This window comes from Spermophilus citellus (genome assembly GCF_964194105.1).
Source record: "Spermophilus citellus genome assembly, chromosome: 1".
Taxonomy (NCBI): Eukaryota; Metazoa; Chordata; class Mammalia; order Rodentia; family Sciuridae; genus Spermophilus; species Spermophilus citellus.
In genome coordinates, this window is record NC_138182.1 from 34,911,888 (window position 1) to 34,935,947 (window position 24,060).

Genomic DNA, 24,060 nt, shown 5'->3' on the forward strand with positions numbered 1-24,060 from the left:
CTCTAAATCATTTTGCAAGAAATAGCAAGAGAAATCCAAAATGTCTAACTTTAACAAACTTTCTGTGTTGCTTCCTGTTTTGTCAAATTTACCAATTAATTTTTTAACCATGTGTATGTTTTAATGAAATATCATTGTGGACATCTAGGGAATTAAAAAGGTATAAAGAAAGAAAAAATACCTTACCTATTATCCCACTATTGCTGTACAAAGACATATTTTTCTAGTCTCCTTTTAATATGCATCACATTTTTAAGTGCAGTGGCTAATATTTATTATAACATTTTGTATTCGGCTTTTTAACCTAACATGGGCATTTGCCACGACAAGGAACATTCTTCAGATCTATGACTTTTGATAGCTACATGATACTCACATGTATGGTTGAATTCAGCCATCACACTGAATTCAACCATCTTTTTGTTATTGGTCATTTAAATCATTTATAATTCTTTCATTCTAACTATCCCATAGAGTGCTCCTTGCCGCAAAAGAATTTGTGGACCAATATTGACACCTATTCCAGGGTTTTCACCTGCCTCTCTGATACACAGACCTTCAGAAAGTCTAGGAATTAGGCAAAAGCCAAGGTCTCTTTCTCCCAAGACTTCCCAGATGTGTGCTGTTCATACAATATGGTTAAGAATTCTAACTTGTGAAAGTGGTGACCTAAACCATGCAGCTAAGCATACCTGGAGACCTGAGTTATTGAAATTGATGAACTTTTTTTTCCACATTCACAAACACCACCATCTTGATGCAACATGTAGATGTTTCTGGCAACCAAAGAAGCAACAGAAAGATATTACAACCAGTGGAAAATTCCCAGCAGTGATAGCCTTAGATCAGGTTAGTTTTTAATCTGTGAGGCAAATACAAACCACCTATCTTAGATGAAGGTGCAGAATGCACCTACTAGTAAAAATAGTTTTAAATGATTTTTATTTTGAATTTGTGTGAGGTAGTTGAAGAAATTGAGGATAGAGGTTTACATCTGCACCGTCCAATCTGATAGCCCCAGCCATGGTGCAGGTAAAATACATACCAGCTTTCAAAGATTTCATGTAAAAAAGAATGTATAATATCTTACCAAAAATTATCTTACATTGATTACATATTAAAATGTAATCTTTGATATATTGGGCTAAGTTAACTGTATAATTGAAATTAATTTCATCTTTTTTTTTACTTTTTCAAATGTATCTATGAAAAAATTTAAAATTATATTTGTGACTCATAATATATTTTTATGAAACAACACTGGTGTATGTACTTGGATGTTAGTATATATACATATATACTTCTTGTATGTTTACTTATATGAGAATTTTACAACAGACACACACACACTAACACACACACATTTATATATCATATCTTTTTTATGGGAAGTTTAAAATGTAAGTTGGATAGTTACAACTGTATGCCCAAAATAAGCGAAGAATTAAAACTACTGCAATTTTCCTTAACATTAGTTCCCTCCTCAGAAAATATTACTAGTACAGTTTTTCTTTGGGGGCACAGTCTTTCTCTCTGTTCGTCCTTTTCTGTATGCATCTCACACTGATTAGCAGACATTCTCTTAGGCAGATAATATACTCCCCAAATACATACTTGCTACTTAGTAATAGTAATATAAATTTGACAAGGTGTTACCTTTTCCAGGGCATTTAGATTCTACACTTTCTCTTTAAATATAGTATGTAAAGTGTTGTTTCCCTTTGTTGAAAAAGCTTCAAAGGTCAGCAAGGACACATGGAATCATTCACTGTGTCTCCATTTAAGATTTGCCATTTTTAATATAAATGAATACCTTAAAAATTCCTGTGTTACAGTAAGCCAAAAGGAAATTGAGTGCTATCTTTAAAGTGACATCTAAAGTTAAATTGATTACATCTCATGCTTCAATTAAAAAAAAAAAAAACAGGTGACCTGGAGGATCAAGGTCATTCCATTTAGGCTCCAGTTCCTCAAGACAGAGATTCTTTTTTTTTAATTGGTTGTTCAAAACATTACAAAGCTCATGACATATCATCTTTCATACATTTGATTCAAGTGAGTTATGAACTCCCATTTTTACCCCAAATACAAATTGCAGAATCACATCAGTTACACATTCACATTTTTACATAATGCCATATTAGTGACTATTGTATTCTGCTGCTTTTCCTATCCCCTACTATCCCCCCTCCCCTCCCCTCCCATCTTCCCTCTCTACCTCATCTGCTGTTGTTCAGTTCTCTCCCTTGTTTTTCCCCCCTTTCCCCTCACAACCTCTTATGTGTGATTTCGTATAACGTTGAGGGTTTCCTTCCATTTCCATGCTATTTCCCTTCTCTCTCCCTTTCCCTCCCACCACTCGTCTCTGTTTAATGTTAATCTTTTCCTCATGCTCTTCCTCCCTGCTCAGTTCTTAGTTGCTGTCCTTAAATCAAAGAAGACATTTGGCATTTATTTTTTAAGGATTGGCTAGCTTCACTTAGCATAATCTGCTCTAATGCCATCCATTTCCCTGCAAATTCCATGATTTTGTCATTTTTTAGTGCTGCATAATACTCCATGGTGTATAAATGCCACATTTTTTTTATCCATTCATCTATTGAAGGGCATATAGCTTGGTTCCACAGTCTAGCTATTGTGAATTTTGCTGCTATGTTCATTGATGTGGCAGTATCCCTATAGTACACTCTTTTAAGGTCCTCAGGGAATAGTCCGAGAAGGGTGATAGCTGGGTCAAATGGTGGTTCCATTCCCAGCTTTCCCAGGAATCTCCATACTGCTTTCCATATTGGCCGCACCAATTTGCAGTCCCACCAGCAATGTACAAGTGTACCCTTTTCCCCACATCCTCACCAGCACTTATTGTTGTTTGACTTCATAATGGCTGCCAATCTTACTGGAGTGAGATGGTATCTTAGGGTGGTTTTGATTTGCATTTCTCTGGCTGCTAGAGATGGTGAGCATTTTTTCATGTACTTATTGATTGATTGTATGTCCTCCTCTGAGAAGTGTCTGTTCAGGTCCTTGGCCCATTTGTTGATTGGGTTATTTGTTATCTTATTGTTTAATTTTTGAGTTCTTTGTATATTCTGGAAATTAGGGCTCTATCTGAAGTGTGAGGAGTAAAGATTTGTTCCCAGGATGTTGGCTCCCTATTTACTTCTCTTATTGTTTCTCTTGCTGAGAAAAAAACTTTTTAGTTTAAGTAAGTCCCATTTGTTTATTCTTGTTATTAACTCTTGGGCTATGGGCGTCCTATTAAGGAATTTGGAGCCCGACCCCACAATATGTAGATAGGAGCCAATTTTTTCTTCTGTCTGGTACAGAGTCTCTGATTTGATATCAAGCTCTTTGATCCATTTTTGAGTTAACTTTTGTGCATGGCGAGAGAAAGGGGTTCAGCTTCATTTTGTTGCATATGGATTTCCAGTTTTCCCAGCACCATTTGTTGAAGATGCTATCTTTCCTCCATTGCATGCTTTTAGCCCCTTTATCAAATATAAGAAAGTTGTAATTTTGTGGATTGTTCTCAAGACAGAGATTCTAAGTAGACAGAAAGAAGGCTTGGCCAAGGATAATCAGAAAATGCAATCAGATGCTAATTTCATGTCTTGAGATGATCGATTTCTAATTCACCATAAGAATCAAACAAAATCAAATAAGAATTAGTCATGGAGTTATATCCCAATTATTCATAGCAAGTGAATGTTAACAATTCCCTTCAAAATAATACACTGAGTAATGGTTGGTGGATAGAGTATACCATTGGCAAAAATCATAAAGTTTAATTTGAAATTCACAACTGAATTTCTGGTTGCTTTTGAAAACCTCAGGAAGAAATATGAATCATAATGACCACTTCTCGCAGATTGACTCAATTACCCTCCATTACACTGCCATTCTTGGAAAACTGTCTCTTACAGAATTTGTATTGCAAGGAACCTTCTTTGCTGCCCAGATTAACAGGAAATGGGAAGTGTTAGCTTCTACATAGCTGGGAATCCACTTTATTGGTTGATGGTTCCCATTTTATATATTTATATTAGTGATTCCGGTGATCATTTTTGTGACGTGAGGAGTTCACTATTAACTCCATGGTGGCATGCCATATTAGAGTTTTCCTGATTGAAATTATTTGCTCACTTGGGTACTGATTCCTCTTGTCAGCTCGGCATAGAGAAATGAGACTATTATCTTACAGCTGGATTTGAACTTCTAAAGAGTGTGACCTGACCTAAGTCCATTTCCACTTACACAGAAGATAATAGTTGGGTTTGTCCTGCTGTTCTTCAGAGACTTAGCTATGATAGTTTTTGTTAGATGATGTTTGGACTGTTGTCAGCTTTGTTTGTAATGTGATTAAATCATAGTAAGAGTAGAAAAAGCATAGACCAGAAGCTGGATTCTAATTTTGGTGGGGGCCACTCAGGACCTTTAAAATATCCTGGGAGAAATGTACCTTATTTCTTCAAGAGGATTTTCCTATCTCTTTCTCTGTCTATTCATTGCCTATCCACCCATCCAATCACCCACACATACAACATAAATATAATTATGGAGGAGAGTGAAAATATTAAATAGCTTTTTTTGGAATCTAGTACATTGTCTGAAATGTGATCAGTGCTCAATAAATAAATATTACTTTAATCTCCAGTACTCCCAGTCCACCTGCTAAGTATCTGAAGAGGAAAAGTATAAAGACACTTTACTGAAAATAATTATTTATTTTTTGCAACTAATTATTCTTAGGTCATCTTAAATGTTCCATGTCATTATTAAATATGTTTGTTTACAAATCTTCACTGCTTTGTCTCATCTTCCTCTGTTTAACTAAAAAGAAAAGTAGCTTACAGCAGCATTTTTCATTATAACCCCAAACTGACAACAACCCAAATGCCCATCCACTAATGAATGAATAAATAAAATATAATGTATGCACAAAATGGGCTGCTATTCAGTTATAAAAGGAAATGAAGTATTGAAACATAGCCACCCTGAAAACATGCTAAGTGAAAGAAGTCCATTCCAAAAGGCCACAATTATATGAATCCATTTATACCAAATGTCCAGAAGAGGCCATGCATGGAGACACAAAAGTAGACTAGTGTTTCAGGAACTGTGGGTAGAAGGGATTGGGGGATGGGGGGACTGCTGATGGGTACCAGTTCTTTGGGCAGGTGATAAAAATATTCTAAAATTAGTTGTGATGATACTTGTACAACTCCTTGAATATACTAAAAACTACTGATTTTTCCACTTTAAGCAATACGACATATGAACTATCTTAATAAAGCTGCTACAAAATCAAAAGGACTGTGTGAGCATACTATGCTCAAAATAATGTTCATCCTAAGCGTTTCTTTTGCATACCCTTTGCTGCAAATCAAGGTGGTAGTAACAGTGGTTTAATTGATCCAAAGTTAAGAGAGGGGAAAACAGTGTTACACAATGAATGCTGTCATTTCCTTTCCTCAGTGACTTATGTGAAATCCTCAGTTAAGTCTAAGGAGAAAATGACTTGTACAAAATCAGCTCCTCTAGTTAACACAGGATCACCGTGTTGATAGGTATGATTTTATTGTTTCAGGTTCTAAACCTAGTGCAGTCTTACGTGACCCTTCGAGTACCTCTGTATGTTTCCTACGTGTTCCACTCCCCAGTGGGAGTAGGTGGCTGGCAGCATTTTGATTTGAAGTCGGAGCTTCGTCTGACTTTTGTGTATGACACTGCCATCTTGTGGAGCAATGGAATTGGCAGCCCACCAGGAGCCGAACTCCAAGGTGCGTGCATCAGACAGGCACTCCACAGTTTTCTTACCCACTTGAATTACTTAAGAGAATTGAATGTGGGTGTTTGTTTTGGTTTGGTTTGTTCACTGTAGCTAATGAACATAGAAGCAACTTCAATATTTTTTTCTTTTTCTATTCAGTAATGAGGTTATTTCCATTTTGTGGTGGACAGAATTTTGTTTAATAAGATCATAGCAATGCCTCGAATTTTGTATATGTGACCATTAAATATAACTTTCTGCATTCCATGGGTGTTTTACTCCCAACAATCCATCTTGGATGATTAGCCATTGATGTATATTTCCCTTGGGTTCTAGAAAATGGATAGAGAAACTAGCTGTGTGATTTCAGGTATATTGTTTAACCTTTCTGGGATGCACAAAACTTCTAATATCTCTTAGCCTATTTAAGATTCTATTATTCTGTGATACTATAGCCAAATATCTTAAAACACAAGTCTTTGAATACTTAAGATCCATTGGCAGATTCAAAATTTTATTTCAAACTCTGTGAGAATAATAACTCTAAGTCTATCGGCTTAAAGTTAATTACTCCATTGTAGATGAGGACTTTTTCTTTTCAGACACACCTTATTGTTCTGGTTCTATGAATGTTATAGCTTTGTGCTGAAACTTCATTACTAGCCAGAAAGAAAACAGAGTAGGTAGCATATCTCAATCATAAATATACTGTCCTGGACAGATTAAAATCACCATAAAGCTATGTGACAAGTAACCTGATCACTCTAAGGAATCACTCCAGGATATGTCCAGTATTTTAATTCCACATCTCACCTTAGATGGATATTTAAGTGAATCTTAATGATTATCCTCCCTTGGTTCTCAGTGTGTGCATAAGGATCTCATTTCTTTCTTATATGTGGAACTAAATTTTGCCAAACTATTAAATGTCTTGGGAAAGCATCAAAGTTTTCTTTAAGCCTGTAAAATTTGCAGTCATTTTGGAGAACACAACCCCATTTCCACTTAGATGTCCAAAGCTCTATATGATTTTGACAAGTTTATCGTGTCTCTCAATTTACAGCTTCATTTTTGTAGACTAAACTTAAAAAAAAAAAACTCTTTCTACTGTAATCAATCTATGTGTTTCATAGTGAACTGACACTACCTAATTCATTTCACCTCCCTTTTAGATGTCTTTTCTCTTTAGAAAATAAAGAAATCTCTCTCTCTAATTATTCAGATTTCTTCTGATAATATCCTTCACCTGTGGTGCTTAAAGATGAGAAAAATTTTATTTGTTTTTGGAAAGAATCAGTACATTAGGAGTCTCTGCTCACCTGTATTTCCACTCTGGGTGCTGTTCCCATTGTAGGGTCTCTCTACCCAACGAGCATGCGCATCAGGGAAGAGGGGCGCCTGGCTGTGAACTTCAAGACCCAGGCTCAGTTCCATGGCTTGTTTGTGCTGTCACATCCCGGTAAGCCCCGCTATCCATTAGTAGTCACTCCCCACACAAGAAAGAGATAAAGTTTCCATATTCACACGTGTTTCGGCAGGCTTGCCTACTAGCTTTGACGCCCTAAATTTCAAGTGAATTTTATATGTGCAATTATCTCCTTGAAGACTTGATAATTGTTTGCTGCTATTTCATCATTCACAAAATTATCATTATGCAGACTCTTAGAGACAGTGGAATGTAAAAGGAAACCTCACAGAGTTCATGTTTAGTAGAGTTTTCCTTATATAAAGAATATGGGGATAACAATTCCTTTCCCCACTTTGCTTCTGTTGTGCCAAAATATATATATATATATATATATATATATATATATATATATATATATATATATATATATTTCTTTTTAAATTTCAGATGATTAATTTAGCAAAAACTTCTCCATTTATAGCCCTTTTCTAGGTATTGTGAGAAATCCTTATAAGACAGCCAGAAGTGGTACTTGACTTTCATACTGAAGTTTCAGGTGTTTTAACTGCTAGGACTGTCTAGGCAATTTTACTCAATGTGATGGACAGTGCTTTGAGTATGAGTGAGGCTGCAGTCAGTGAAGCCCCATGTTTCCTTGTTTTAAAAAGGACATTTCATTACAAATAATTTGTTTTCCTATTTGACTTTCCATACTACTATAAACTGGTTTGCGTATTTAACTGGAGTGCCAACTTCTGTCAGATTAGAAAGGAAAATTAGTTGACTTTCCTTCTCCATATCCTTCCCTTTTCAGGATGTAAGCCCTAATGAGAGACCAGAGCTGAATATGCAGGCAAATAAAGAGGGTTCATTGTATTTTTATGAGATTGAGCTACAAGATAGAACCAAAAGGAATCATTTTGCATTATTGTAATTGACAGTTCTGAAAAAGGAGGATTTCCTGGTCTTTACAGTTCCTTCCCCAGGTCCACCTTTCTCATAAACTGAATCTTTGTTTAGCCTCAGATGCAGGGAATCTAATTAAATTTAGATCCCATTTGTAGATTGGGGTTGCCCAGCTGTGCAGATGCTAACAGACTATTTGAAGTTCAGCTCACAACGTTGGTGCACAATAAAAACATTCATAGCCACTCTGATCCCTCTGCACTGACTCCCTGGAAAGTAGTCCTGAGCAATTTGAGCATTTCTGTACAATTACCTTTTGAGAAAAATCATAGCAGAAAAGACACTGAATTAACAATCAGAAGTCACACACCCTCTCTGTGTGATGAGCTTGGGACAGTCATGTAATTGCTCTCGGCCCAATTTTTTTTACCTGCAACATGAAGATTACCATACCAACCTTGACTATTTTGCAGACTTATAAGAATACAAGCAAATAATATGTGGTAAAGTATTTTGAACATGGAACTGCTGTGCGCTCTTTCAATGTAACCACTGAATTGTTGTTATTGTTGGCACTTCCCTAGCATCTTTTACCAGCTCAATGATCATGTCAGCTGATCATCCAGGCCTGACCTTTTCCCTCCGCCTTGTAAGGAGTGAACCAACCTATAACCAGCCTATCCAGCAATGGAGCTTTGTCTCTGACTTTGCAGTAAGTAAGGCTTGCTTAATTTTCCTTTTCTGCTGCCTTCGGATTGCACCTTGAGTTTTTAAGTGAAAACTATATAAATGCCTTATTTCCTTCTCAAAGGTACGTGACTACTCGGGAACCTATACTGTAAAGCTGGTGCCATGCACCACCCCATCCAATCAGGAGTACCGACTGCCAGTCACCTGCAACCCCAGAGAGCCTGTCACCTTTGACCTTGACATCCGATTCCAACAGGTGTGTTTCACAGGGTTACTTATGCCATGACTTGTGGAGTCCCACTTCATTAAAGTCATGGTTTACTTTGATCACTACTCCTTTTTTCACACATGAATGACTTTAATTCTTCTGTCTGAGAAAAAAGTAAGTCATATAGGAAGGAAGCAGGGGAAGAAAGAAGGCAAACTGAATTGAATTTTATCTGTTGTTGGTCCTAGATTTAAAATCCATAGATTAAGTTCATACAGGAGTGATTTTTCTCTTATCTGATCTCATCTTGTCAGCTCCTGCAGTTTGCTACCTCAGAGATTTGAGAACTTTCTCAGAGTTCTGCCCATCTACGTCTCATTCTTAATCTTCAAGGAGAATGAAATCTATAGTTCAAACCACTTTAAAGTACCTAATTGTTATTATGTATTAAATGTTGACCTTCCACCAACCATGATATTTACAGGTTTTTTTGTATGCCCCAATATGCCAGTAGAAATGAGTTCAAGCAATGCTTCTTGGCCCCATTCAAAAAAAAAAATGATTTAATCCCAATAGTTTTGCTTTTTCAAGAAGGACAAAAATGAACACAATGATTCCCTAAATTGACTTGATTGGATATGGAGATTGCAGCATGGTGTTTAGTATTCTACGAGGCAGTGAACGTGTATGTGAACAGTATGGTGTGTGCTTGTGAATCTTCAGAACCATCAAGAATACATAAAAGGGCTTTTACCCTTGGTTTTAGGTCAGCGATCCAGTGGCAGCTGAATTTAGCCTCAATACTCAGATGTACCTACTCTCCAAGAAGAGTCTCTGGTTGTCTGACGGATCAATGGGATTTGGACAAGAAAGCGATGTTGCTTTTGCAGAAGGTATTACTTCACAAATGAGAGGGCTGCTGGGTTTGTCCTTGCTTTATTGGGATTGTGTTTGAGGGAAAAAATTACAGCCTCTCCTGTGGATGTAAGAATACAATCGAGGGCTGGGGATGTGGCTCAAGCGGTAGCGCGCTCGCCTAGCATGCGTGCAGCCCAGGTTCGATCCTCAGCACCACATACAAACAAAGATGTTGTGTCCGCCGAAAACTAAAAAATAAATAAATAAATATTTTTTAAAAATTAAAAAAAAAAAAAAAGAATACAATCGAGTCTTCATCACTCCAGCAGATATGAGGAGTCACTAAAATTGGGCAGATGCCACTGGATGGTGTCTTTATTCTGTTTTTAGCCTCTGTTAACCATAGAGCAGTCTGTGATTTTTCTTAGATTTTTTTTTTCAGTTTCCACAAGTTAAAATACTGCAGCTACATGAGATTGTAAATGCCTCACAAGAAAATATTGTTCCCATCTTTTCTTAATGGTATAGACTCAGCACCTAGAAAAATACCTAGCATACCCAAGAGGTTAGTAATTACTGAGAAATGTGTGATTAAATACCAGGGGGTTTCACTAAACTCTCTTTCCAAAGCAAATAAAGTTAATTAGACTTTTTATTGATGTTTTCTTTTTCAGTGTGATTTTATAGTATATGAGTCTACATCTCACCCACTAAAAAATTAATTTGCGTAAACTGGACTTTAACCACAAAGGGATGTTATGAACATCAAATCATAGGCCAGACTTTCAGATTATTTCCCCTGATGGTTGAGCATCTGAGGCTCCATACCTCTCCAGACGGCCTCAGTCATTCTACAAAGTGGTGTTATTGGAGACCTGGGAGTTGACCAGATCCTAACACGAAAAGGCTTTCCATATTTGATGACAGACACAAAGGAAATAATCTCTAGGTCATTATTGTCATAAAATGTAGCATCATGCAGATGTCATCCTATCACAGGAGAGAAATCACATTGCCACATCTGTTTCAGGTGATATAATTTATGGTCGTGTCATGGTAGATCCTGTCCAGAATCTGGGTGACTCCTTTTACTGCAGCATTGAGAAGGTTTTCCTATGCACTGGAGCTGATGGCTATGTCCCCAAGTACAGTCCAACAAATGAAGAATATGGCTGTTTAGCCGACTCTCCTTCACTTCTATATAGATTTAAAATTGTGGTAAGTGCTTTCATCCAAACATGAGCTGGATAGATTTTTAAGTCTAAGCCTTTTGGTTGTATACTTTAAAACAATATCATCCTTTTAAATTAAGTCAAATAGTAACATTTTATGTCAACCTGTAAAAGCTTAAAAAGCTTTGTATTTACATACAACTAATAGGAAAACTTATCAGCCCTTGCAAAAATTGGCATTATCTATAGCAACCATCACTTTCCTTATTGCTCAAAGGACAAAGCTCAACCAGAGACACAAGCCACCAGTTTTGGAAATGTCCTCTTTAATGCCAAACTGGCAGTGGATGACCCTGAAGCCATTCTCTTAGTGAATCAGCCTGGCTCTGATGGATTTAAAGTCGACTCAACACCACTCTTTCAGGTAGGCCCCAAACAAGCTCCTTTTAAAAAGTTGAATAACCATGTGCAAGACTCTTGACATTTCTGCCTCAGATGTCTCCTAGATAAATGGAAGTAATAGTAATATTGTACATAGTGAACGGGAACATTTAAGAATGCAGTCCATAAATTCTAGCTATTATTATTTCTATTAATGTGTTACTATTTTAAGACTACATGTAATGAAGACTGTTATTCAGCCCAGAATATAGAGCTAAGTCAGACAACTGTATAGTTTGCTTTTCTTGTTGAAAATTTCCTTCCTGGGGACTTTTCACAGCCAACTTTTGAGAGTGATCTTGCATGAACTGATGGGCTCATAAAAACAATTGTGGGGCTGGGGTTGTGGCTCAGTGGTAGAGCACTCACCTGGCACATGCAAGGGCCTGGGTTCGATCCTCAGCACCACATAAAAAATAAATAAATAAACAGCAGATTGAATAAATGTATTAAAAAAAACAATTGTGCACAATATACAAGATCTCCCTTCTCAAAGATTCTATCCATGAAGATAAAAAAAATCTGAGACGAGTGCAGAGAGAGGCAGGCTGTCTTAACAACACTGAGAATACAAACACAACAAATTCAGAGATATGTTGGGGTTGTGAATCCTTGAGGGAGCAAGTACACCCTTCAGGATAGTTACTGAAAATTATACAGGCAGGATTTTTACACAGACGGGAGAATGTTATTTTCATTCAACCTATGGAAGGAATCTTAAGAAAGCATATTTGTTATTCTGACTCTTTTCAGACAACAGATCAAAATATGATTTCTCTTTCAATTTTGTTATTATCTCTCAAAACATCTAACTTCTCTAAATCCCGAATGCTTCAAAGAGTCATCAGAAAATCCCTCCTATTCCCAGACCCTGGAAAAGCTTAAAAGTTAATATTTCCCTACTGTGGTCTTATCTGTAAAAAAGCAGCGACACATATTGAAAGAGCACGGAGGGTCAGACTTGAGATCTGGTTCTAACTCTGCCACTAACTAGCTGGGAGAGATTGATCGAGGCTCTGAATTACTGTGTATTCTTCTTTGCTCGTTTTTAAAAGAATAAGCTAGCCTATGTACTAAAGAAACTTCTTTACAGCACTCACATTCTGTGACGGCAAATACCGATATTCCACCAGTGCACGCTTCCTTGAGTTGCACACAAGTTATCGCAGAGTGCTTTACACTGGAGCCTTGCACCTCTACACTCTCAAAAAGTTATTGAGTAAATTAAGTCAGGCTAAATTATCATTTTTCATTATCTCTAATTTCTCTTGTAAAGAGTCATGAATCAGGTTGTCATAGAATCGTATTTCCTAACAAAAAGGGCTGTTTTCCAGGTTGCTCTGGGCCGAGAATGGTACATACACACAATCTATACAGTAAGATCAAAAGACAACACCAATCGAGGTATCGGCAAAAGAAGTGTGGAGTATGAGTACCACTCTCTGGTGCATCAAGGGAAGCCACAGATAACTACCGGGAGCCGGAAGAAGAGAGAGATCAGGAGCACACCCCCACTGGCATGGGACATCGGTGCTGAAAACAACCGAGGGACAAACATCCAGCACATTGCCCTGGACCGCACCAACAAGAGGCAGACCCCCCCAGGGAGAGTCCCACCTGAAGGCATCCTACCCCGGGAGCTCAACAGTCCCAGCTCTGAGGTCAGTCTGGTCACCATCGTGGGCAGCATCGCGGTGGGATTACTCACCATCTGCCTCACTGTCATTGCAGCAATGATGTGCAAAAGCAAGAAAAGTGTCAGGGGTAAGGACACTCCGAAGGGCTCTGGCAGCAGCGAGCCCATGATGCCCCCGCAGAGCCACCATAGCGACAGCTCAGAGGTGTGACCGTTGCAGCTAGAATTCAACCTTCTCCTCAAGTGCCTAAGGAAAGACAATAGAACCCCCAATACTTCTGATGGACAGCAGAGAATTGGGGATTTGTGTGATGAAGAAGCTGCTCAGAGAACCCCACTGTACTAATGTCTTTTAATTGAGTTCTATACATCCAAGGACAAATTCAGACCACATCTTTTATTTTGCCAGAAGGTATCAGTGATGTATTCACACACAGAGCCATGGATGGACAGCAAGGAATGTACTTTCTCTTCTTCTTCTTTTATTTTTTTTCCCAGCATGTTCTCTCTGCTGTAGAGATGAACAAATTCAAAGGTGCTAACAGACTCTCTCCTGAGTTTAAGAGAAGTCTGTTGTTGTTATGTTAGTGTGAACTTGAAAGGTGCAATTATCACATTGTTCATTCATTTGTAACTGATCTTACTAGAAAGGTTTAATTGGTAGCCAATAGGAATGATCTATTCATTATGACAAGTTTTCATAGTTGAAGACAGCATAGAATTATGACCAGGGCTAGTTTAACCCATAAATCACCTTTTTCTACTATTTGGGAAAGAGTGGATGCAAAGATAGAGAGGAGCTCACTCACTCACTTGGATTTGAATTGCTTCTCATCTTCCTCAAACCCTTCTTGCTTCATTTGCTTATTTAATTTTAAATTAAACCAAAGAATATGTTCATTCTGGAAGAAAGTTTTTAGAAAGACTGCCCTATTTGCATGTCTAATAAGGAATAGTAGTTTTTTTGTTTTGTTTTGTTTTGTTGTTTTTTTGCTTAGGAATATACCTTACTGGTGCTGAACATTTGTGGAAAACGAGAGTATTGTTGACATTGACAAAGAAATGCCTTCGCATCAGATTCACTACCAGACAATGTTCTGTAAGAACTGAGCCTAGCTGTTTGCAGTATTGAACCCATAAATGATAATAAGAAACATCTTTAGAGATGGCAAAGGTGATATTTATTAACATAATATGTATAACCAGGGTGCCTCTGATACCTACTTTATAGAATGAAAGAACATTTTGACACATGGCAAATGAGATTTGTCCTCCGAGTAGCATAACCATATAATAACGTCCAGAACTTAAGATGGCCATAGGAATTTTTATTACACTTCTTGTCAGCATCTGATCCAAATGATGGGAATCTCTGTGGTTGTCTTTCCAGAAATGGTCTTGGATGTGCAATCATGGATCATATTGTTTTTTGATCCAAGAATAGAGCATCACCCTTGGCATCCCCAGTTCAGTGAACTGCTACAGTGAGGTGCCACACACTAATTAAAAATATAATCTATAACACTGATAATCTATAATCTATAATACTAATCAATCACCCCCTCAAACACAGGGAATTTGAGTGAAATTTCTCGGTTCTCTCAAACCACCTATTGCTTTTCCTGCAAAAAAAAAAAAAATGTATTTTTTTACCAAATGGCAGAGATTTGGGTTAGAAAAAGAAAATTTCAGTAGTTTAATGACCAGTCTTGCAAAAGCTAGGTAAGCATATTTGAAACAAAAATAAAATCAGGAGAAAAAGAACAATGTCTAAGGATGAACCCTCAAATGTTTCCTGGAATCCCCTTCCACTTCCAACCAGACTCTGGCCAAAGTGAACATTCTAGTGGAATGGAGATTTTTAGAAGGCAAATTTCTTCTCAGGTCATATATGCACATCTTCGCTTGGTGTATCCATGTACCAACCATCTCTTGATTTAAAAAACGGAAGTTACATGGTACTGGTAGAGAGGTTAAAAAGTGTCTGATACTTGCCTCCTTTCTTTTAGGCAGCTCTGCACTTTACAAAAGTATTTTGAAGAATAGACTGTAATCTTCTATGGTGATACTTTCTTAATTATCTCCCTTTCTCTTGCTTGACTTCTGGTAGATGCTTTGCTACATCTTTGGCTACCTCATAATTTGTGTGGGAATTAACATCAATTAAGCAGCTTCAAATAGTGCATGGACTTTTTTACTTCTTTGCATTGGGTTCAGTTTATGTAGGCAGATACAACAAGTATTCTCAATCAACTTTCTGATACTTTAGCAGTTAAGAACTCCAGAGCCTATCATACAATGCAACCTCTGGGTCTCACTGACAAGTGAATACAATATTCAGTGAAGCGTCATTGTAAGTCTGTTTTGAGTCATTGGCCAGGCGGGTTTTACCAGATTATGCTCTGCAATGCATTGGTTTAATGAAGCTACTGTCTAGAAATTGGAGAGCTTATTAAATATGAAACAAGTCTATTCTTCCCTAACCAAAAGAAATTCCTTCCTCTCTGCCCATCTCTTCTTTTTCTCTCCCTGGTCTCTTCTTTTTTTTTTTTTTTTTAATTAGTTACACATGACAGTACAATGATCTTGGCATATCATATATTTGAATCAAACTTTCAACCCTATTAAAAAGAAAGTAGTATGGGGAAATATGCAGATATAACTTTCTTACATACAAATTACTTAGGATATATGCATCACTTTTAAAAATTCTAGTTACTAAATATGTGATATAATAAACATTGATCATCTTCAAAATTATTTTAAGTAGAAAAAAATAAGGTAATTTTTGTTGTTCAATAAAATTGACCTTTACTTTCAGTATTTTTGTTTTTATAGAAGTATTCTGTTATTATCAGAACAAATACATTAAATAACTTCCATAGAGAACAGATTCTAGGCAGTAATAGCTCTTTAGTTTCTCATTATTTTCTGACCCCAATCAATATCTTGTTGATATTACATAATAAAAACAAAAAATAAATATTGCTATTAGTGGCTCTTCTAAGCATATGAACCATGCAACATTAAAATACATAAGTAAATTTTAGTGATGGTATCATTTAATTTGTTTCCTTTCATTTCTTCAGTTAGCATTTACTGAATGCTCACTTGGAAATGGTTAGCCATTCTGAAAGACTATGTAGAAACCAAGCTATTCTCCCTGTCCACCATAGGTAGGGGTTCTTTCCTTGAACTAAAGTGTCAGGAATTGCATGAGGTTCTCTCCTCGACCAAGGACACACCAGGCAGATCTGTGGACCATGTTTAAAAAAAAAAAAATATCTACAGCACCAAAATTAGAGTCCACTCTTTCCCATCTAAAAGAACCCCATGCAAAATATTTCAAATCAATCATTTGATGGATTTGACCTTTACAAACTCATCCAGAGGAAGTACATTGTTGTGCTGTGGGTGGCACTATATTATCTTTTCTTCTTAGTAGATGATAGGCTCATTTTATTCCAAGAATGGGCTGAACAGGATGAAACTCTTCCTTCTTTAGCATCATGGGTATGTCCTGAAATCTCAGCATCTGCCATGTTTGAACCACATGAATAAAGACCAACTAGAATCCTGCTGTCAACTCCCTATGTGGCATGGTGATAAGAGGGAGACTCAATAGGAAGAGATTTAGTTCTATAGGCAGCAACAGAGCTTTATCAAGTCATCTTACCTTTAATTTTTTTCCAGGGTACCCACTCCAAGGTTTACATTGAAAATAGATCTGTGTAAAAATAATTGAGAGCCTTTCCTCATATATCTCAAAATATTTCCAGATAGAGCAATGTGAAAGTACCAACATTAGAACTAAATGTAAGGACACTTAGATTTTAAAAGTTGAAAACTTTATTTTGAAAATATCTATTTAATATTATCTTGGACACCAATTCAGTGCTTTAGTAGGAAAAAGAAGAAATGTTGTTGTTAAAAGTGCAAATGTTTTACAAATTGGAAATTTTCATAATTGTATTATTGTGAAAACAAGCATGTTACCATTCTTTAAAACTCTTTCTTTTTTCTAGCCATAGTAGCAATAATAAAAGGATGAAAACAAGTCTTTTCACCAAACTTGAGGCACAAGAATGAAACTCAAATGTTCAAATAGTTTAACTTATCAAGAATCAAAAATGTCTAATTTGACAGGAAACTACAAATACTAGTATTCCCTGTGTATTTCCCTCTCTCTCTCTCTCTCTCTCTCTCTCTCTCTCTCTCTCTCTCTCTCTCTCTCACACACACACACACACACACACATGCAAATAAAAATAAACTCGTCATTTCTAAATGGAAATAATCCTAAAGACATAGTTCTAATTGAAATAACTCATATGATTATCAAGGTCAACAGAAAGGTCGTTTGTGGGAATGTTAGTCCAACCGTTAATATGTTTTCTCAAGATATTTCCCTAGAATTAATTCTATTATTGCATTGTAATGACAGAAAATTTCAAGGTACTCCTTTCTATTACTTCCCTTTTTCATATACATTCATATTAAGAAATAAAAGGCTTTGAGATTTGACTAGGTATTTTGGTTAAGACTTTAAAACAGAACAAGATATTTACCTTCCTTCCATCAGAAAGATTACATAGAAACTTTTTAAAAGAAAGCTGAACAAAAGTTGATAAAAACAAAATATACTAAACTAAGTCTCTCTCTTGATTTGATTTTATTGGGAGAAAAAACAGAATATTAAATTTGTAAACTTGTTTTTCAAAAGCATTTAATCTCAATCTCTCTCTCTCTCTCTCTCTCTCTCTCTCTCTCTCTCTCTCTCTCTCTCTGTCTCTCTCTCTCTCTCTCCCCGTCCCTCTCTCCCTCCCTCTTTTTCTGTCCTTTTTCCTCCCTCCCTTTTAACTTAATGAACTAAGTCTTTTTTTTTTCCTTTTTCCTTTGGGGTACTCAATATTAAATCCAGGGGTGCTGCTCCACTGAGCTACATCCCCAGCCTTTTATTTGTTATAATTTTTATTTTGAGACAGGGTCTCCCTAAAACATCTCAAACTTGCAATCTTCCTACTTTAGCCTCCTGAGTCACCGGGATTACAGGCGTGGCAGTATACTCCTTTCTGTACAAAATGTCAAAGCTTTGGGGTGAAAGGAAAAACAATTTCCTGCCAAAATCAAAATTGAATAATGTAATTCATCATATTGAATAATGTACTGACAATCTGTGCCTTCATTTTTTTTTTCTCAGTAGAAATTCAACCTTGACATTTAAGATGTAAAAAAAAAAATCCCTTTAGAGATTTCATGGAGTACAAATCAAAGGTCAAAGATCACACAGATGAAATTCTTTGGGATGATTGAAGGCTTTGCAATGGAATCGGTAGCCAAAAGAAATTGTTAAAATATTCACCACGTTATCTGTTGTTATCCGTTTTGAATTATAATTATTAAAGACATAAGGTGTTTTGGATTAGCCAGATGGCACCTTCTCTGATGGCATGGTCACTCACAGATACCACACGAGTTTCTACTATGGATATTTATCATTTCCAACATTTGGATCATTCTCTCACATGAGAATTGTCAGCATTGTGGCCTAAGAAGGAAAACAATAGTGTATGTTTTTCAAAATTAAAAATTAAGAGCATGATTATAAAAATTACTTAAAATATGGAGAAGTAGTCACTGGTCAGAATAAAAGAGAATTTCCGTGAGGGTCAAAATAGTACACATTACAAAAGAAAAAAAAATGGTACAAAGCAGAGCCTTTCGCTGTGACTTCAGGAGTCCAAGTTTTTGGCAAGATGTTTTCAAAGCCCATTTGTGTGTTAAAGAATACTTTATCCTGAACAAGGAGCTGTGTGTTTTATAATTGTATTAAGTGCTTCCTTCTTCCCAAGTGGCCTCCATAACACTTAGTAAATGTGTATTTATCTGGCCACTGAGTGACATACCTGTGTGTAATAGAATTATTTGCAGAACTTAATAGCCTTTGTTATTTTCCCATGGGAATTCTTCAAAATCCAACAGGGTCTAGTTTTTTGGTGTTTTTTTTTTGTTGTTGTTGTTGTTGTTGTTTTGGGGGTTTTTTTCTTTATATGTTTGCTAAGTTACTGCATATTTGCTGGATATTGAAGTTTATTCCTGGGAATCTAATTTTGCAAATAATTTGGAGATATCCAGTCTTACAGTCATGTCCAAAATAACTCTTGCTACCATTTGTGTTTCATAACTACCCCTGTTTTCCTTCAAAGTATATCACATCTTTAATATAAATAAAGCACATACAAATACGAATGTTCAGATGGCCAAGTTTTTGTGGTGCATTCTGTAATTTGTTTTGTTATTCTTTTTAGTTATGCATGACAGTAGAATGTATTTTGACATATCATACATACATGGAGTATAACTTCCCATTCTTGTGGTTGTACATGATGTAGAGTTCATTCTGGAACTTTCGATTACACTAAAATCACAGATTCCTGCAGTATGCCAGGAACTTATACAGGCCTTTAGACTGGGACACATGTGCCCAGATAAGGGTGGTAAATATTTGCCACTCTTCAGCAGGATATACTCACAGGTACTGGAACCTAACCACCACTTATAAAGGATGTAGATAGAACTTTGAAGTCTTCGAAGGGCAAAGTATACTTAAAGGAAACAACACATTGGGAGTGACTAATAATTTGGCCAAAGCAGGTGGGTGCCTAGACCCTGCTGTAATTAGAAAACCCTGCCCAGCTTCAACTGATGAGGGTGAATCAGTCAGTCTGGCCTTTACTGCTGACATGGACTGGTCACCATGTCTGGTTACTCTGAGCTGAATTTAAGACCCACAATCACTATGACCTGATATAGTTCAACCACATCTGGTGAGGACAGGTTACTCATCTCCTTCATACCACCACTACTACTTTACCTAATTTTTTTTTTTAAATCACTAACTTAGGATACACTGGTGATACCCAAGTGTCATAAGAAAAAGCCTCAAGGGCAATTGCAGGTAAATTCTCCCTGCCATAAACCCCGAGTCTCCAAAATCAAAGGAGCTTGTTTATAGTTTATAGGTTTATGTTTTTCTGTGGGAGGCCAGTGTATCATTTCTATGGGCCCTTTGTGAACATGAAAACAGGTACCCACTCTGTTTTGATGAATTAGAGAAAAGTAGTCCCTCTATGAGATGAGACTCCAGGTTTATGAGTTGGTGTTTTTCATTGTAGCTTTTATTGTTGTTGAGTTATTGCAATGCCAACTGAGGAGCAGATGATTGCTATTAAAAATATGGCATGGTACATTCACAGTTCTCAAGAGGATCAGGTATGCCATACCATGGAAAGCCATAGAGGGAAGGACCAGGTTGGTCAGGAGATGGGGTTGGGCAAAAGCCTTTACTGTGGTTTCTGTGAGCATAAAGAATGAAGCAGGGTAAGCAGGTTTTGGATGGGTTAGTCTGGATACTTTCAGTGGGCTCTGAGGCTCGGGCCTTTCCCTAGTTTTCTGGTGCCTGGCCCTTGAGTGACATGTGGTTAGTAGCCCATGATGGAGGGGGCCAGTAATTCCAGTATGGCTCTGATTGGTTGGGCTGCATATGGAAGGCATCCCCATGAGCTAATTTTTTTATCATCTCTGAGAATGGGCTACCTTTGGAGGGGTAGTCTGTCCAGGATCAGCAAGGCCAGAGGGGTCAAAGCATCAAAAACACATAGTTAGCAAATGGAAGGGGACTTTTTGCAGGAAGTGCATGATTTAACAAGTCAGTGGTGAGCTGCTATATTTTACCAGCCGGTTCTCAGAGGAAAACAGAGTCCCAAATGAACATTTGCTGATTTCTTCATGTAAATGCTTCCATTATGGTCAATTTCAAGCTATCAACATGAAATCAGTCAGTTTGAAAAGTTCATAAAAATTTAACTGTTGATTCCCACTAGCCAATACAAACCCACTCCAGCTCATCGCTCCAAGATGGTAAGTCAGCCTCTCAGTCCTGAATCTTTGTGCACTCCACGAATGCAAATTCATAGGCTAGGCTATAAAATTTTCACAAAGTAAGAGCGTATAAGACTGAAGCAACTGACATACAAATCTGTTTGTAACACCCATCCATAAAGGCCAAACAATTGATGCCCATGAAACTCTTTAATAAGAGTTAGCCTAATTTCCCACATCAGGTTTTCCTGGGTGGACCCCTACTACAGTTAGGAATGGAGGTGAGGAGATAGATATCACTCAAAAAGGACATTTTTAATCAAAATTGATAGCGACAGCTACTGGAGCTTAAAGCTCATTAACATGAGATGAGTCTTTAAGAGAGTAATGAGTATTACTCAAGTATTCACAATACTTTTACAGAATCATTAGACAATTGTATATCATAAGTGCAGTCAACAGGAAAACAATACCACGGCAAAGAAAGTTCCTCTTGAGAGAGAACTGAGTAAAATCCAAGTGACTTAGAAAACGTGAGTCTAGAGATGTTTTTTGTTGTGGTTAAAATAATTAGAATAGGAAGAAACACTGACATTTGACCCCAGTCAATTCAGAACTACCATCTACTTATATCTACTAGCTCTATAATTCTTTTTTTTGTGTATGTTCTCTGACTCTTTTTTTTTCTTTTTTAAATTATTTTATTGTTGGTTGTTCAAAACATTACATAGTTCTTAATGTACCATATTTCACAGATTGATTCAAGTGGGTTATGAACTCCCATTTTTACCCCGTATAGAGATTGCTGTGAGCCAATCCTTAAAAAACAAATGCCAAATGTCTCCTTTGATATAAGGGGAGTAACCAAGGACAGGGTAGAGACGAAGAGCTTGAGAAGAAGATTAACATTAAACAGGGATGATAGGCGGGAGGGAAAGGGAGTGAGAAGGGAGATTGCATGGAACTGGAAGGGGAGCCTCAGGGTTATACACAATTTCTATAATTCTTTATTATAAAAAGTTTGGGAACAACAGACAGAAGAGCAAAAATAATGATCAATTCACTGTCTCTGGTGACAGCCACTGGCCCTGTGATAAGTGAGAACCCAGCATTTACTCAACCTAACACCCTCCTGTGACTTTAGGGACTTGCTGCCCAGGCTGAATGTGATGACAGGAGGGGATAACGTGGCTTAATGAACAAGGTTTCAAGAGACAGTGTTTCTCCTTCCTGAGGAAAGGCTAATGGCTGGAGCAGCCCAGGGTAAGGTGTCAATATGAAGAACTAAACACACCTGCTTATCCAGGAATAAATGCATGCTCTCCACAGGGAGCCAATGTGTTATGTAAAATCTGAGGTTTTGTGGCCAGAATTTACTGTGTGGTTAGGGGTGAAATCAATTTTTATTAATCTAAATTCTACCTGTACGCTTTCCCCAGTGCAGGCTGACAAAAAGCAGCTGTGCAGAGTTCTAACTGTCATAAGGCACCCCTAGCACAGATGTCCACCACAGCAGTGTCGGTTTGCAGAAGGCAAGAATAGCAGGAATAGCAGTGATCAGACAACCAGGTTAACAGTTTAATCTTAACTCTTTTTTTCTCTTTTTTCATCTTTTTAAAGATGCACAGGGTACCGTGGCAAGTAGGAAAGACATTGGTGGTTATCAGCTACTCAATACCATTATGGGCTTCCAGAATGGAGGAAAGACCTTGAATTACACAAATACTCACCCTAATGTATTAAATTACCATCATGCTATACAGGATGAGATGGGAGTGAATAGTACTCTGATCTGACCAAGGCTGAATGGTACAGGAGAGAATCAGAAAATGCTTCTGTCTCTGCCACTAGGTTTACAGCTCTGCTGCCTGCTCCCAAAATACTTCTTGCCTACATACTTATAGTTGTTGGCTCTTCCAGTCTGTTTGGGGGCAGAGGTAAGTAGTTTCTAAGAGAAGGACCAGGGCCTGGTTTACTGCAAGTGCTATGATTCAGATGTGGGTTTTCCCCAAAAACAGACATCGTCCACAGTATCACAACGTTAATTGAATCTATATGAGATGGTACCTGTTAAGAGATGTTTAGGTCATTTGGGGAACCACATTTGAATCAGTGCTGACTCTCAAGAGTTGTAACTCTCATGGGACTAGATTGAATTTGCAAGAGTGAGTTGTTATAAGTGAGCTGACACCTTCTTCAAATCTCTCTTCTGCTCACCACTCTAGCATTTGCCCCCTCTATATAAAGCTGAACATCCAATTGTGATAAAGCCAGAGGAGCTCACCAAACACAGAACAATTGCAATCACCTGATCTTGGACTTTCCGCCTCCAAAACTATGAGCTAAACAAACCTCTTTACCTTATAAAGTACCCAGCCTTGTGTATTTTATCATAGCTACCAAATATGGAGTATGATACCAAGATATTTACTTATATCCAGAAATAAGGCAGTAAAGATAAAGACTCTCGCAATCAAAGTCAAATTAATAAAACTAAAGACTATACTTTCTCCATCTCACTCCCTCAGAAAAGAGAAAAAGGAAAAGAAAAACACAAGGGAAGCCATGATTAATTATCTTTTCCTGCTGTGTTTACTCTCTTGGCCACTCTTCTAGCCATGACAGGTGCTCTAGGAACTGTGTGCAGTGAGGAACAAGACAGGAACATGTTCGGGGAAATCTGAAATAAATGAAGTTTTGGACAAAGAACAATGAAAACTCAGTTCTCCTTGCCAAACTCTAATTAATTAATGGGTTCTTTTTTTTATGAGGCAAAGAATAAACGTTTCAAATATCCAAAAGACCCTCAGAAGGGATTTTCAACAATTTGAATTTCCATCTAAAATATCATTAAGCAGTAATCATGTTTCCTGAAATCAACTTTTTTTTTTTTTGCACAATCTGCCAGGGAGTTGTCTTCTTTTGTTTTCAGGGCCCTGTAACCATAGGTTGTCCCCACCACCACAGTAGGGAGACAGAACCGTAGGAGTCAGCGACATCTGTACAAATAGATACACACAATCAAGCTCCCTGAAGGCAACTTGGCCTCTGCTTATTTCCCGTGATGTGCCTGCCTCTTTTGCATACCCA

At 37.3% G+C, this 24,060-nt stretch overlaps 1 protein-coding gene across 1 annotated transcript in view; it reads left to right on the forward strand.

Annotated features, from left to right (window-relative positions):
• FREM2 (FRAS1 related extracellular matrix 2) overlaps positions 1-17,362 on the forward strand; it is a 177,572-nt gene extending 160,210 nt beyond the window's left edge. Inside the window, exons 17-24 of the mRNA XM_081301810.1 lie at positions 5,588-5,780; positions 7,125-7,229; positions 8,669-8,796; positions 8,896-9,030; positions 9,749-9,875; positions 10,871-11,058; positions 11,290-11,436; positions 12,788-17,362. Coding sequence (XP_081157936.1) covers positions 5,588-5,780; positions 7,125-7,229; positions 8,669-8,796; positions 8,896-9,030; positions 9,749-9,875; positions 10,871-11,058; positions 11,290-11,436; positions 12,788-13,300 — 1,536 coding nt within the window. The 3' untranslated portion in view covers positions 13,301-17,362. The remainder of the gene's footprint in view (positions 1-5,587; positions 5,781-7,124; positions 7,230-8,668; positions 8,797-8,895; positions 9,031-9,748; positions 9,876-10,870; positions 11,059-11,289; positions 11,437-12,787) is intronic.
• The last annotated feature ends 6,698 nt before the right edge of the window (positions 17,363-24,060 follow it).